Source organism: Chrysemys picta, chromosome 9 (genome assembly GCF_011386835.1).
Source record: "Chrysemys picta bellii isolate R12L10 chromosome 9, ASM1138683v2, whole genome shotgun sequence".
NCBI lineage: Eukaryota > Metazoa > Chordata > Testudines > Emydidae > Chrysemys > Chrysemys picta.
The window spans coordinates 24,696,239-24,713,160 of record NC_088799.1 but is presented as its reverse complement, the minus strand read 5'-3'; the positions used below and the strand labels follow the sequence as shown (position 1 = coordinate 24,713,160).

The following is a 16,922-nucleotide window of genomic DNA, read 5'->3' as shown; positions in this document are numbered from 1 at the left end:
TTATCAAATGATCCATCCCCTGTTGTCCAGACCCAGTATCTGGCGGTCAGGGGGTAGGGACACCCAGATCACGGGGTTGCATCCCTGACCATCTTGGCTAATAGCCATCGATGGACCAATCTTCCATGAACTTATCTAATTCTTTTTTGAACCCCGTTATAGTTTTGGTCTTCACAAAATTCCCTGGCAATGAGTTCCAGAGGTTGGCTGTGTGTTTTGTCTGTTATTTAAATTGTAAACTTCTAGGGGCAGGGACTGTGTCTTTCACTGTGTTTTGTACAACACGAAGCATACTGTCAGCACTCAGTAAATAATACATAGGAATAGTACTCTGATTGCATACTCTATGGCATTTTTATTTGATGATACCTTTCTAAATTGAATTCAGTTTGCATGTTTATTTTCATTTGATTTATGAAGAGATCTGAGATGATCAGAATATAAGAATGACTATACCGGGTCAGACCAAAGGTCCATCTATCCCAGTATCCTGTCTTCTGACAGTGGCCAATTCCAGGTGCTTCAGAGGGAATTAACAGAACAGGTAAACATCAAGTGATCCATCCCCTGTTGCCCATTTCCAGCTCCTGGCACGCAGAAGCTAAGGACGACACCATCAGATGAGGTACACTGTACACAATAACTGATTGAACTTCTTACATATAAATAAGTCAGAGACATAAAAAATTAAGCACCATATTTATCCATTCTCTGCTTTCTTTTCCATGATTCAGTCTTCACTTCTATCATTGCACTGCAGTGCTTATTTATGCATTTGGATGAGACTGCTCACACATCAAAACTTCGCTCTTCCAGATTTGCTGTGATTACCTTAGGACATGTCTTTGTAAAAACTGAATAAATCTTTCCTACAATGTTGGTATTAATTGTAATACACAGCTGAATAAATATTATAATGTGGATGGTTGAGATGCTGATTTACAAGAAAGTTTTTAATATTCTTCAACTAGAACTAGTAGCACCTAAAGGCAAGAAAACCAACGCAGGAAAAAGTGATGTTACCGTTGAATAGGCTTTTATTAAAGGGATGCACAAGTTAGCAAATGTTTAATCTACACACCAAAACTAAAGCATTAACTTCAGTAAACACTGGCACTACTGAAGTGACAAAAAACAGATATGCATATAGTTATGCAAGGGATTATATAATTGTTCAATGAATTGCAAACATTTCTAGCTTTGATCACAGACATGGAGATCTCATGATAATTGCCAACTCTAGCAAATGTGGGTCCTCCAGACCAAAAGAATATTGGATTTCTAAATTAATAAGGATTTCAATAAATTAATCTGAATTGTAATTCAGCCTTTAGAACAATAGTGGATAATTGCTTTCAGTCCTTTCATAAAAGTTCATAGTCAGGTGTATTATAACATCTACTACAAAGAAAGGTGGAAAATAAATATGAACACAGAGGGATCTAGTCCTCCATCAATGCAAGACAATAACTTAAATTTGTGGGAGATCATAGGGCTAGATTGCGCTTTTAAAGTATAGGCCTGTGATGAAAATGGTGCGGAGTCTCATTGCCTAGCCCAGGGGAAACTTTACAATGGCGCTTTTCTTCAAAAAACTTCCTCTCCACTTCATTATTCATATAATATAGTCACATGACTTATGAGACTTACATAAGCCACCTCAGGCAAGCATTCACTATACCTGGGGTGAGGTGTTAGTGGGCTCTTGGGATGAAAAGGCAAAAGCTTTTCTTGCTAGACACTGCTATAATAGTTACACAGGCCTTGCTTCATATTCTCATCACTGCCCCCATGCAAGAGGGCCTCCAACTCTTGCCGACTGCAGCTTTTTGGCTGTAAGACTTTTCATGCTTCTCTCTAATACAAAAGTAACTTTCTTTATATGAATGAATGCATGCTTTTTTTTGCTCTTTAGATGCCTGATAAAAACCCACTGAATGATCCCCATTGACTTCAGTAGCCTTTTGATCACGCCCTATAAGAGTGAAAGCATTTGATTAACCCTTCCCCTTCTTTCCTTTATTTTGGACATTATTTCTCCTCTGTATCTGTACTGGGCTATGCCTTAATATACAGACAAAAATCCAATATGTGCTTTTAAATATTTGCATGAAAAGCAATGTGTTTACATTATTATTATTATGCCAAATTCTTTAATTCTTATCCAGGCCAGGTCTACACTACAGACCTATATCAGTATAACTATGTCGCTCAGGGGCATGAAAAATCCATACCCCTGAGCAACATAGTTATATCAACCTAACCCCCATATAGACAGCGCTATGTTGAAAGCAAGGCTTCTCCCACTGATATAGCTACTGCCTCTCCGGCAGGTGGAGAAGCTCCCTCTTCAACATAGGAGCATCTTCACTGACAAGCTACAGTGCCGCGGCTGCATCAGTGCAGGATTTTAAGTGTCGACCTGCCTTCAGTCCCTTGGGAGTTTTGATAGAGCGAAGACAGAGAAATATTTTGCAGGATATTTTGCCTTACTTTTTATTTATTATTTAATACTGATCATCATGATAATACCTGCCTTCATTTTACAGGTGCCTTGGACTTCGGCAACATCACCATCATTTTGGAAAGTAACAGACATTTGAACATAAAGTCAAGGTAGAACTATCTTGTATTTATTTAGTGCCATTCATCCTGAACCAGCTTCTTCCCTCTGAAGCAGCAGTCGCACTTCTCGCCTCCTTGCAAGTGTCCCTTGCAAAAAATAGGACAACAGCAGATGAAGGGAGCAAGTTGCTGTTGATTCTATTACAGCTGGGCAAGAAGTTGGCTCCTGGAAGCATCCATAGAATCATAGTGCCAGGCCTCAGCTGGTGTATAGCAGGGTAGCCCCATTACCTTCAGTGTAGCTATCCCAATTTACACCAGCTGATGAACCAGCCCATAGACTGCAGAGGATGAACAGACCTATTAACTCACCTACTGCCTCTCCTAGCCAGTGAAGGACTGCTCCCTACAGTGTTTGGGACAGAGTCCTGGTAAATGTGACAAGCAATAAGAAACTTCGCGTGCTAACAGATCTTACTAGCAAATCACAGTAAAGCAGCCCTGTAGCCCTGGGCCTGCTCGAAGAAAAGGTTTACTGTACACTGCACTGCAGTTCTCAAAAAGAAGCCGACTCCCTGGACTCAGGCCAGTCATACGGACTGTATTGAATTTTAATATTTATATTTATTGGAAATATGGGTAAAATGTATCCCTGCTGTAACTCCACTGTAATCAGTGCAGTTTATATCAATGTGACTGAGTAGAATTTGGCCTAAAGGAGTCATAACAGTACTGAAACTGTCCCTGTAGATGGGCTAATGTGGTTAAAAAAAGTTTATATGCACAAATCCAATATTAATAATTAATTTTATGTATTTATATTATCATAGCACCCATGAGCCCTAGTCATAGACCATGACCCCATTGTGCTAGGCACTGTACAAATAATAGCCATTACTCTAGCCCAGCAGTTCTCAAACTGTGGGTCAGGACCCCAGAGTGGGTCACGACCCCATTTTAATGGGGTCGCCAGGGCTGGCTTAGATTTGCTGGGGCTCAGGGCGGAAGCCTGAGCCCCACAGCCCTGGGCATTGGGGCTCAGGTTAAAGGCTCCCTGTCTGGGGCTGAAGCCTTTGGGCTTGGGCTTTGACCCCTTCCCCTTATTTGGCGCCCCCCCTCCTGGCATCGTGTAGTAATTTTTGTTGTCAGAAGGGGGTCGCAATGCAATGACGTTTGAGAACCCCTGCTCTAGCCAAATTCTCACTAAGTCAAATCCTTTCCTTGGTTACAATTACCAAGGACAGTAACTGTCAAGAAATTTAGATCTTCTAGAACCCCATTCTATTTACACCCCAGTTTGAGCTCCATTTACATCTTCTTCGTACACCGCAGGCATTGTGACTGCATGGGATACATGTCAGGGAAGAATTTGGCCCATGGGGAATTTTGCCTGTATAAGGACGGTGCAGGGACTCAAGGATTTTTTATGTATGAAATGAAATTAAAGAACTTATTTTAAAAACTACTATCTGGGTGTCCTCAGTTATTATAGGCCACCTGTAATGAAATTGTGGAAGAAAACAATGTCCTCACTTTGAGTTTGAAGGAACAAGCCAGAGGCAGCTTTATTATGAGCAATTGCAATATGCACGGGAGAGTACACACGGGCAGGGGTTCCCCTCCCTAGGCAGGTCTCTGTTAGATAAACAATTAGGGCAAGCATTTATACCTTTTGTTACAGACAATGATCAACAACCACATCTTGTTTATACATATTCCTTCTGATATCTTACTTTTCTCAGCAGTTCCTGCTACAGTCTGTATTCCATTCTTATCTAACACAAGGTCGAAAAACAGTATCTCTTACAGTTTTTTCCCCACTCGTTTTCCACTTGCCCAGGCCCTGCCTTGAAATCTCACCTTATTAGAGCTAGTGTTAGCCTGACTCTTACTCTATTCCTAGAAACTAAAATATCTGAGTTCAAATTCCCTTTATCCTTTTCTCTACTTCCACAATATTAATTAATCCAATTAGTTCATATATTGTATTAACTCAAGATGCATCCTACTCAGTAGCCAAGGATTAAAGGCTCTAAAACTAGATATAGCATTTTATATGCACAAACTCTATTCAGTTCCATATATTAACAAAGAATTTAGGCTAAAGTAAATAACATGGGTATAAAATTGCTGCGGTCACAGAATATGGAAGCCTGTTCCTGAGGCCTGGCTGATGCTAAAGGGGTTAAATGCAGGACAAGGTTGTAAACTAGTGCCCCACGAGCTCCACAGTATGTACAAGGATGTTAGTAGAGGTGTCTTTAGCAAACTTGACACCTGTGCTGTGGAGTGCTGAAAGTAGATCACTCAGGCCACTGCAGGAAAGTACTGAGAGGACTACTTCATCAATGGGGTTATTACACCAGTGCTTGCAGTCCACAGTGCAACAGTGCTAGTGCAACAGTCAGCAGCTGTGCTCAAAGCAACTCTACTCCAAATCATTGTGTGATCTGTGCACCACTGGGAGCCCTTGTGTGTGTGAATGCAAAGTGCATTCCAGGTGTGCCAGGAGGAGCCAAATTTCTCAATAGATTGTTTAAATGTCCTTTTCGTGACTCAACAATTCTATTTGAGAAAACCTAGCCAGAGACGGGGGTTCAACTCTGCTCTGCTACAGACTTCGTCTATAACCACAAGCAAGTCACTTGAAGAAAAAAGCTAACTCAAGTTAGCTTACAATGAAAAGAGGAACTTTTTCCCCCTCCGCAGGAAACACTGTAATTTACATTTGTGGCAGAATCTCAGACGTTCCTTTTTTTTTTTTAAATTAGCTTTTGAATAGTCTCCACTATATAAAGAGCTTCTTTATATAGTGTATGCAGTAATTACAGTTACATTGTCTCTCATTTAGAAACTGGAAATTGAAATGTTGATTCGATATCCAAAAAACTTTTAAAATGACTATGTTAATAGTTACATAATTCTGATTCATTTTGCTAACTGTAAGCTTTCGAGTACTTATTATTTCCAAAAACACGCGTCATTGTTTAAAGATGTACAATCTTTTAGATACTCTGTAGGTTAAAATTTATTAAAAGAATGCAACTTTATATTAAGTCCTATGCTGCCCCCTTGTGTACCTGTCTAACATTTAAACAGCTAAAGCTGCCAAAGAAATATATGACAGGTTTCAGAGTAGCAGCCGTGTTAGTCTGTATCCGCAAAAAGAACAGGAGTACTTGTGGCACCTTAGAGACTAACAAATGTATTTGAGCATAAGCTTTCGTGGGCTACAGCCCACTTCTTCGGATGCATATAGAATGGAACATATATTGAGGAGATATATATACACATACAGAGAGCATGAAAAGGTGGGAGTTGTCTTACCAACTCTGAGAGGCCAACTAAGTAACAGGAAAAAAAAACTTTTGAAGAGATAATCAAGATAGCTCAGTACAGACAGTTAGATAAGAAGTGTGAGAATACTTACATGGGGAGATAGATTCAATGTTTGCAATGGCTCAGCCATTCCCAGTCCCTATTCAAGCCTAAGTTGATTGTATCTAGTTTGCATATCAATTCCAGATCAGCAATTTCTCGTTGGAGTCTGTTTTTGAAGCTTCTCTGTTGCAAAATTGTCATCTGCAGGTCTGTCATTGAATGACCTGACAGGTTAAAGTGTTCTCCTACTGGTTTTTGAATGTTATGATTCCTGATGTCAGATTTGTGTCCATTAATTCTTTTGCACAGAGACTGTCCGGTTTGGCTAATGTACATGGCAGAGGGGCATTGCTGGCACATGATGGTAGATGTGCAGGTGAACGAGCCCCTGATGGCATGGCTGATGTGATTAGGTCTTATGATGATGTCACTTGAATAGATATGTGGACACTGTTGGCATCGGGCTTTGTTGCAAGGATAGGTTCCTGGGTCAGTGTTTTTGTTCAGTGATGTGTGGTTGCTGGTTAGTATTTGCTTCAGGTTGGGGGGTTGTCTGTAAGCAAGGACAGGTCTGTCTCCCAAGATCTGTGAGAGTGAGGGATCATCTTTCAGGATAGGTTGTAGATCTTTGATGATGCGCTGGAGAGGTTTTAGTTGGGGGCTGAAGGTGACAGCCATAGCAGTGCTGGGTACCCGCATGGCCCCACAGTATGCCAACATTTTTATGGCTGACTTAGAACAACGCTTCCTTAGCTCTCATCCCCTAACGCCCCTACTCTACTTGTGCTACATTGATGACATCTTCATCGTCTGGACCGATGGAAAAGAAGCTCTTAAGGAATTCCACCATGATTTCAATTTTCCCACCTTTTCATGCTCTCTGTATGTTCCATTCTATGCATCCGAAGAAGTGGGCTGTAGCCCACGAAAGCTTATGCTCAAATAAATTTGTTAGTCTCTAAGGTGCCACAAGTACTCCTGTTCTTTTTAAAGAAATATATATTATACAGTAAGGCCTGGTCTACACTGGGGAGGGGCGGAAGGGATCGATCTAAGTTACGCAACTTCAGCTACATGAATAATGTTATTCACGTTGCTGAAGTCAACGTACTTAGATCGTGGTGTCTTCACCATGGTGAGTCAACTGCTGCCACTCCCCCGTCGACTCCGCCTGTGCCTCTCGTGGCGGTGGAGTACAGGAGTCGACGGGAGAGTGCTTGGGGATCGATTTATCTAGACAAGACGCGATAAATCGACCCCCACTGGATCGATCGCTGTCCGCCGATCCGGCGGGTAGTGTAGACATACCCTTAGAGGCAGTGACACTAGCAAAACATTGTGCAGTATTTCAAGCTAAATCCTGCATTAAGTGACATGTGCAAACTCAAGTAACTCAGCACAAAACTTAGCACTGCAAATTTTAGCACAAACGTTATTTTAGCACATTCACTACACATAGTTCCACAAAAACCCTTGTGAACTTCCTGCACTACATAGATACCATGGGCGAAATCCTGGCCGCATTAAAGTCAGTAGGAGTTTTGCCATTGACTTCAACAGGGCAAGGATTTCATGAGTACAGATACAGAAGGTGACAGCCATAACTCTTGAATCTCTCTGCTTTGGCTGGTTTAAGTTAGATCCTTGTATTAAATATAAGTTTTACTATGATCATAATAAGCAGGATCAATTTTATGACTGGCAGCAACCAGGCCCCAAGCAACAACAGGAGCCCAAACTGCTGGAGGGAAGGGATCAGGTTATGAGTTATCTCCCAGCCAGATCTGGCTTCAGAAGAGCCAGCTCATGAATCACAAAGCTTGCAAAAACCCAAAATGGCAGGGCCCTAATCAATCACCTACTTCACTTGTACTAATAGCCAGCTCTGAAAGAAACACCCATCATTTTCACCAGTGTTAAGAGAGAAGAGGGATACACAGGAATTTCTCTGTCCCTGATGGAGTTCATCCCTGTCCTCTTGATATACAAAACCGTAACTCCAGAGATAACTTTCTGAGTCTGAGGTAAAAGTTAATTCTGAAGGGTGGAGGTTTTACTTTGGAATCCACCAGATTCCATCAAATTATATGCCTTCAAATATTTTCCTAGGGAGAATAACCTTGGACCCCTCTGTAAGGAATTGGTTACCCTGTGCCCCTTTTATAAGTGGAGAACACTTCCTCACCTTGCTTAGTCCTGCAGCACTTAGTGATTAAAATAGTATATCTAATTTTAATAAACCATACAGACTCCAGATTTCCACAGTGTGACAAGGTTGGAACTCACCACCACAGCACCTCCTACCGGTCATCTTGGGGAATTGGTTCGATCCAGTAGAGCACCCCCTTCTGGTGGTGTCCCATCTGTCGTCCCGCCTTTGGTTGGCGTGTGGACCCGCATTGCTCCCGACGCACGGTGTCCTCTTCTGGAACACTGCCCTCCAACAGTATCCCTTTGTCCATTCACACCTCCTTCCGGGGGCTGGATGATCAACAGTCCTACACCTCCAAGTCCGATCCCTACAGCCCGGGATCTGGTGTAGTTTCTGCTGGCCACTCCCTGCAGCCTATGGCTGGGTGTACTGCCAAGGGGAAAAAGAGGGGGGAGCCAGGCCCACCCACTACTCTGAGTCCCGGTCCAGAGGCCCTCTAGTGACAGCCTCGCTGCCCTCCTTCTCCTTCCTCCTCTGTCTGTTCCTCTGGACCGCTTTCCCAACGGCTCTTCTTCCCGCTAGGCCCTTTCCTTCAAGGCCTGCCGCCGGCCAGGCTACAGAGTAGGGCCTTCTCCCGCTCTCCAAGGCTAGCCTGCACTGCGCTGTCCGTGGTACTGGCCTCCCAGCTCTGGAGACAGACCTTCCCCTCTGAAGGCCTGGGACTGGGACAGACTAACCACTCGCTCCCTGAGCAGTCTTTTATATGGCTGAGCCTGGCCCTGATTGGCTGTCCCCAATCTGGGCTCTGATTGGCTCACAACAAGCCCTTCTCTTATTGGCTGCCGGGCTATGCAGGCACCCGGGCCTGCCGCAGCCCACACTCTCCGGGCGTGGGGCAGCCGCCCCAGCACACACAGTAATTGCCTAGATGACTGCAGCTGTAAAATTATGGGTCTGATTGTTGCCTAAATTACACCAATTTTACACTAGCATAAGTCACTGGGCCTGATTCTCCACTGTGATCCCCAAGGACACTACTCTGGTGGGGTACAGGGGTTGGAAAGCTGATGGACACTGCCTTTGGGGAACACCTCCTCTGGCTAGTATACAGTAAACATAAGGACCCTGCTTCACTCCCCTTCCCAGCCTCTGCCATACGGGATATGTAAGGGGGAAGGAGGTGATGGGAGGAGATGTTCCTGGGAGAGAAGTACGCATGGCCAGTGTCCTGTGACCCAGAGTTTCTGTTTCCTATGGCCCACATTTAATATAAACCATGGGGAACTCAAGAGGGGTTGGGGTTCTTATGGCCCAGCAACAATGACACTCAGAATCAGAATGACTGATTCGAGTAGAATTACTCCTGCTTTGCCCAACTGTAAGTGAGAGGAGAATCAGGCCTTATATCTTATCATAAATATATTGCAGTGTGTTAGACCAGCATCACAGGGGCGGTATGAGTCCACATTAGGTATGTTGTATCATGTACTGGGGCAATATTCAGCCATTAGCTACACCTGTCCAACCCCAGTGATGTCAATGGGGCTGCAGAGATGAAACAGATCAGTGACTATGGCTCACTTTGAACATATCACAAAAACATGTTTTACTACTGTTAGGTGGTGAACAGCCTTGAGCATGATCCCGACTATGGCCCTGTCTGTACTACCAATACAGTGCTTTTGTAACTAGTTCATGACACTCACCTAACATAGTTACAAAATATACAAGTGAGTTGTGTCCACACAGAAACCTTATTCGTAGCACAGCCGTGTGTGTGCATTCACACCTACCGCTTTGTTCAACTATTCGTATTGGTGCATTCTGGAAAAAATTGGGCAGCTATCTCCAGTGTCTCAGCAGGGGAATATAGTACCGTGAGTACATGAACACAGAGTGGCACCAGCATCACCTGGGTTCAGTGCACTCTGGGATACACAGAGAGCTGGGAGGAAGGACAACTGGCCTGGGTGGCATGTGTGTGGTGGTGGGGGTATCACGGATATAATATACAAAAGCCGCATGCCAAACCAGTTACAGGAGGACAACTATATGTCAGCCTAGTCTCTGAAAAGGGTGACCCAGTGTTAGCTGCCATGCTTACTGAGTAGTAACTATGTTGTGCCATGTCACTAACTACAGTAGTACAAACTTAGTTAAGAGTTACAGCATAGGCAGGACTTTAAGCAGTCTCTATCCCTCCTGTAGCTGAGCTCTACATACTAAGGAACCTGCTGCACCTCATTCATTCAGGCACATGCTGTCCATATTGAGAGACAAATGGGAAAATGCAAGATGAACTGGGGAAAATATTGGCATTAACAAAAAGACTTAAATGAAAGGTTTGATTATTGCTTTAAAAAAATCTGAACTGTAGATTCAGCAGGTCAAAGCAGTTATCTTGAAAGTCTCCAATACTCATTAAAATATACAGTCATATGAATTGACAAGAAATTAAAAGCACGTTATTCAACACAGGGATGTTCACAAGCCTCTTGGCCAGCTACAAAGCTGCCTACCTAAGGAACACAGCTTTAATCTAGACCTGGTCAGCTACACCAACCAAAAATCCTCCTCCCACGTCCCCCACAGTTCTCTTTCAGCACAAATGGAAACTACATCTCCACCAGGGACTGACAGTACTGCCTGCTGAACTGCCACTTTACCAGGGAGCTTGCAGTTTAATAGAGCTTAAGTGATCTTGGAGATTTTGGCACAAATTCAACCCTGATATAACTGGGTGCAACACCATGAGCGTCAATGGAAACACATCAGTACTGAATATGACTGTCTGTCTTAAACATAAAAGACACAGAATATGACTATGCCCAAAGCATGGGAAAAATTGTAAACTGCAGGATTTTCTCCAGTATTTCTGGCCATCATCAGAAGTATAAAAGCAGAACTTTCCCTGATATGTTTACATGATACCCTTGACCTACACCATCAATCAATACATTTTTATTATAGTAAATTGTAATTAAAGTGGTATGCTTCAACAAGCACTTCCATAACAAACTAATATGCCCTATTATCTTGCCAAGTAAAAACTGTAACTCCAAAACATTAAAAAGCATTACTAAATCTACTTTTTATTATCTACAAGAAGATAATTATTACCTAGTTATGTGCCACTATAAAATTTCAGTTGCATCCGAGTGAAGTAAGAAATGAAAAGAAAACATGCAGCTTACCATGAAATACGCCATTGTCCACTAAAAAATGTCTGCAGTACTGCAGACAATTTTTCTTATCCAGGCTCCAATAACTCATTGTAACAAGACTTTCTGCTCAGCATCAAAGACAATTACCCTGCAAAATGAAACAGAATACAATTATAGATAATAGAAAGGTGTCCATTTTACCTCACACACCTTCTCTCTCTATTAAACAAAAAGAAAGACATATCTAATTATTATAGTTGTAATAAAGGTATGTTTATTGGCATTCTTTAAGCAAAATGGCCCAACAGCTTTACTCAAAATGCTACAATGACTATTGTCTGTCGCCTGTCATTCTCAGGATTTCTAATGTGCCCATCTCCAAGATATCTAGGCACCTAAGAACCTATTACAGCACACAACATCCACAGTTTAACTCTCCAGACTATACTAATTCACACCTCAATTTCCTGTCTGCTCTGCAGGATTCCAGCTCCTCCAAGCAGCTTAATTGGGGTGGGGAAGAAGATTCATCTTTGAGCCATTTGTCCCTGTTCACCCACTCCTTAGCTGACCTCTGGAAAAAAGTAGTCAGTCAAGGTGACGCCAAAAACTTCAGGCCATGGCCCCTTTACAGTGGCTCCTCAGCTGACTGACATTCTGGCAGCTGGAAAAATACCCACTCGTGTTAGGACTGAGGGTCCAATCCTGCTCCAGTTGAAGGCAGTGTGGGTTTTCAAGAGCAGCAGGAGCAAGCCTATGAAGAGACTCTTCATGGGGAATTTACTACAGAATGCTAGCAGTGATAGCCCTCAGAACAGACAGTAACCTTTCTGATAACAGGCCCCAGAAATCTCTCAGAACTTAATAGCTCCAGCAGCCAATTTTGCTTAATCAGTCCATTAATATTTATGAGTCAATTAAAATGAAAATGCACTCTAATCAAATTTTAAACAAAGACAAGCTAAGTGAAAAACGTGTGTAGCTGAGAAAAAAAATCAGCCCTTCAGTGCTTGTGAGTATTTGGACTACGAGTTAAGTCTTCTGTTCCATTGCTACAAGAGAAGACAATGTAAACAGTTGGAACTATTATTTTCAGGGATCAGAGGTGATGTCCACACTACCATTTATGTCGGCAAATCTTATGTTGCTCTGGGGTGTGGAAAAAACACTCCCCTGAGCAACATAAGTTTTATTTGCATAAGTGGTAGTGTGCATAGCTGTCCGCGGGAGAGCTTCTCTTGTTGCCATAGCTACCGCTGCTGGTTGAGGTGGTTTTATTATGTTGACAAGAGAGCATAGAACTGCTACATGAATGATCTTACAGCGGCGAGCTGCATCGGTACAGCTGTGCCGCTGTAAGCTCGCTAGTGCAGACATGGCCAGAGAAGATAAAATGTGACTCTTAAAAAGCTGGTGGATATATCTCAAAACAAAGCTTTACTTATTCAAACCATTTTACTAAATTCATTTGTGAAGAATTCCAACCTTTTGTTAATTAGAAATGGACCTTGCAAAATCCATCCCATCATAGCAGGGCCTGTTAGTACAGACTTGGTTAAGGCTCAACCTGTCAAATAAAGGGGTTTATAGATCTGTCATGAATAGTCCCTTCACAATAGGGTTTGTTACTTACAACATTAAAGATCCGATTTCCAAAAGAGCTCAGCACCACTATTAGGATCACATTTTCAAAAGAGGTCAGCATCCATTTAGGCATCAAATAAGCAGCCAGATTTTCCAAAGTACCCCCCAAGGTGAAAATGGGGGCTGGATGCTAAACACTTTTGATGTGGTCCCAGTCCATGACTAGGACTACTAGGCACTATAGTAATAATAAAATCTGACCAGTTATTTTGGTGCCTCAAGGGGATTGTAGCTCTTTTGAAAATTTGGCCTCAATTGTGGTTGCTCAGCATTTGAAAATCTGGCACCACGTAGCCAGCATTCACTCTATTGTCAATCAGCATTAGTATGAGCGAGCAGCAGGCAAACCCAAGAATTTTGACTGACCTCCCTCCAGCTTCCTCACTAAGATACTTATATGGTCCCCAACACCATAGTAACAGAGCTCCATACAATCTTTAATGTACCTATCCTCATCACACCTCTGAGGCAGGGCAGTGCTGTTATCCCCATTTTGCAGAGGGGCACTGAGACACAGAGAGACTAAGTGGCTTACCTATGGTCACAGGACATCTGTGGCAAAGCAGGGAACATAACCTAGGTGTCTCAAGTCCTAGGATAGTGCCCTAACCACTGGACCACCCTACCTCTCTAACACTGCAGCCTGCATTTTCTGTGCACCTCTTCTGCACAGTGCACTCCTGAGTGGGGCAAAGACCTAAGGCAGGCAAGGCCATTGAATTGGCCATATGGCACTAGCAGTCTCTCCAGCTCTCCCATCTCCTCCTCCTTTCCCCATTGGGGTACAGTAAGGAGTCATAATCTAGGCAGGTGCTAAGAAAGGGGAACAGCAGTGGAAGGAGTAATCCTAGCAGTGCAGCATCCTCCCCAGTCTGCAGCAGAGCAGTCCCCTTTGCAGGTGAGGAGCCTGCAGTATGCTCTGCAGCTGCACTGAGTTCCTGCCCCTTTGGATGCGGTCTCTGCTCATCTCATCCCCAGGATGGTGGGTGCCTCCTCTCCCCACCATCATGTGGCCTTAGGAGAAAACTGCAGATAGCAGCCAGCCAGAGACTCCAGCTGGTAGGAGCAGGTGCAGGGAAAGCAGGGACCTCGGCACATTCAAAGAACTTTCTACAATTTTAGCTGGACTTTCTCTGCCCTGAGCTGAATGGCTGTTTGCTCCACTCCTCGCACCCTCAGTCTCTTCAGTCAGCTTCACTCCTCACCTGACCCCCTTATCCTCCTCTCCTGCTCACTTCCTTCCCTCCTAAGTAAACCCATCTCATCCCCCCCCCCACCCCCCCGCCCCGGAAAACATGTAACTGCCATCACAAAGTTCACTCTGCTTCTGTGTTCCACCTCTTCCCCTATCATGTGTCTGTCTGGTCTTTTTAGATTGTAAACTCTTCGGGGCAGGGAGCGTCTATGACTCTCTGTACAGAACCTAGCACAATCGGGCACCACTCTTGGTTGGCCCTTTGGCACTACTGTAATAAACATGATTAATACAAACAATAATAAAAGGAGCTGCTGAATGCTCATGTCTAGGGAAGGAAAGGGGCTGAGAGGGAAAGGTTCAGTCTGCCAGAAGGAAGAGTGGGAGTCCCCTTCTCCCCGTTTGCTGTGCTTGCATTTTGTGTTTGTTCCAGGTTGAATTTTCCTCCACATGCACAAATGAGTATAAATGCCCTTTTCTGATTCAGACAAAATGCTGCTGCTAAAATAATCTCCTTAGACTATTGCTCTGCAGCCCCCCCAGTCCTTCGTTTCCCATCATATCAAGTACAAGCTTCCTGTCTTTACTTTCAAAGCCTGCCACAGCTCTGCCCCCTTCCTATAAACTTGCTCTTGTCACCTAGTTATCACCCTCCCTCCTCCACTCTTCCAGTGCTGCCTGCCTCAACTACCTTCTTCTATGCTCCTCCAGCAAACACCTTCATCCTTTCATCCCCTTTCTTCCATGCTGCCTCTTATCCTGAAACACTCTGAACTGATCTGTAAGGCTGCTCCCCCTTCTCCTTCAAATCTCTTCTAGAGACACACTTCTGTCACAGCTCCTACAAGAAATCAGTCACCATTTCATAGCTAGACTGAGGGGCTGCTAGGGGAGCTGGCTGAGGGACAGTTGATGTCTTTTACTTATGTAATTACAAAATTGAAAAAACAAATGAAATTTATGTATACATTTTTATATATATTTAATTGTTTTCCCATCCCCAACCCTTCACACTGTGTCCATCTTCCACCTAGACAATAAGCTCTTCAGGGCAGGGATTCACCACTCTGCTTGTAGAGCACCTACCACAACAGGGCCCAGTCCTGATCTTAGTGCTACCATGATATAAACAAATAATTAAAAAGATGAAGGTTTCCATAAAAAGTGTGAAAATTAGAAGTCAGGTCTCTCCAAAACAGCAATTTTAAAAAATCTTGTGATCTTTAAGCCAATCACATAATTTATTTGGGTTTGTCTCATGTTTTTGAAGCCTTGGGGTTGACAACACTGCATATCCCCTAGTAGGAGAATAGGGCCCCAGATTTGATGTGTTGTGGTTTTTTAACCTGAACACACCCTACAGTCTCCAGACCTGAGTCATAAACCTCTTTGAAATGACCATAGGCAAAAGGATGCATGGGTGGAAAAGACTTTGTACAAGCTTGGCTAAAAAGTCACTCCTCCTCTCAGGAAAGCTCTGCATGGCTGCCTGGAAGAGTTATCCACTGTCTCACAACAGCATCCATGGAATGATTAGTTGTAAAAAGCAAATTAAGCAGAAAACACCTCTGCAGCTCTACAAACATTTTAGACCTCACAAAGAGTTTTGTATTTTCTAATTACACATTGAAGGTGTTAAAGATTTTGATGGGTTTTCAGTGCAGGGGGCAATGCTGGAGGGCATTTACATACTATCAGAATTAGAAAACAGATTGTTTGGGAAAAGCCAGGAAGAAAACCATGCATAATATTTAGGGAGAAAGAAAAGAGAGAGCAGAAAGCATTGTCTGTGCATAAAATGTTAATTTTTCTTTATTTTTATTATGTGAAGTTTTTGACCCCAATTTTTAAAGGAGCGTTTTGCACATTCCTCTTGGGCATACAAACCTTTAAAAATTTGGGTCGTTGCTACTTCTGGGTTTTTAATCTCATTATCATCCCAAGTTTTTTGTAACTCATTTGATGAATTTTCTGTCTACTTTTATGATGGAGGAGTCACGACCCTGGGCCCAATCCTGCTATTATTGAAGTCAACAGGATTTTTGCCACTGATTTCATGAACTAGATACAGCACATTTTCATTCCGGGGAGGGGAGCAGTTAGTGTGTGTTTGTAAAAAGTTTCGTTCTGTGGGACTCGGGATGTTACTCTGAAGCTGCTGGGTGGGTTGGCATGGGTGAATGGTCTTTGTGTATTGTTGGTTAAATGTCAGAGAATTAGCATTGAATAGGTGATAATGCACTTTTTATGCATGCTTCTGTTGTAGTTTTTGTTAATTAGCCATTCTGTTGCACAAGTGTACTTTGTTTTCTCCCCTGGGGTTTAGTTAGGCAGGTATGTTAGGCCTCTTTACTTATCTTTCAAATTTTGTCTTTACTCTGAAATTGAGTTTTGCTGCCTCTGGGCAATTCTGTGACCAACAGTGATCATTTAAAAACAACAAGGAGTCCTTGTGGCACCTTAGAGACTAACACATTTATTTGGGCATAAGCTTTAGCCCACAAAAGCTTATGCCCAAATAAATGTGTTAGTCTCTAAGGTGCCACAAGGACTCCTCGTTGTTTTTGCTGATATAGACTAACACAGCTACCATTCTGAAACCAGTGATAATTTAAGTCACTTTCCTTTTGATTGCTGTCAAATACTGGTGTGTTCTGATGTGGTCTCTTTCTGTTCTAGCCCAATGTAATAGGTATAAAAGTCTCCCTCGGGAATGTACTAGACAGGTCAGTAGCCTACACTAATATGTGGTTAATTACACTAAAAATTAAATCTGTTAAGATTGTATGGGGTACTAAGCAACAATACCTGTGACTTCTGC

General features: G+C 42.9%; 1 protein-coding gene across 4 annotated transcripts in view; it reads right to left on the bottom strand.

Moving 5' to 3' along the window:
- PLCH1 (phospholipase C eta 1) overlaps positions 1–16,922 on the bottom strand; it is a 168,065-nt gene that overhangs the window by 127,004 nt on the left and 24,139 nt on the right. For all 4 annotated transcript variants that reach the window (XM_005286968.5, XM_024102552.3, XM_008165035.4 and 1 more), the window contains exon 3: positions 11,293–11,410. In XM_005286968.5, the coding sequence (XP_005287025.2) occupies positions 11,293–11,371 (79 nt within the window). In that variant the 5' untranslated portion in view covers positions 11,372–11,410. The remainder of the gene's footprint in view (positions 1–11,292; positions 11,411–16,922) is intronic.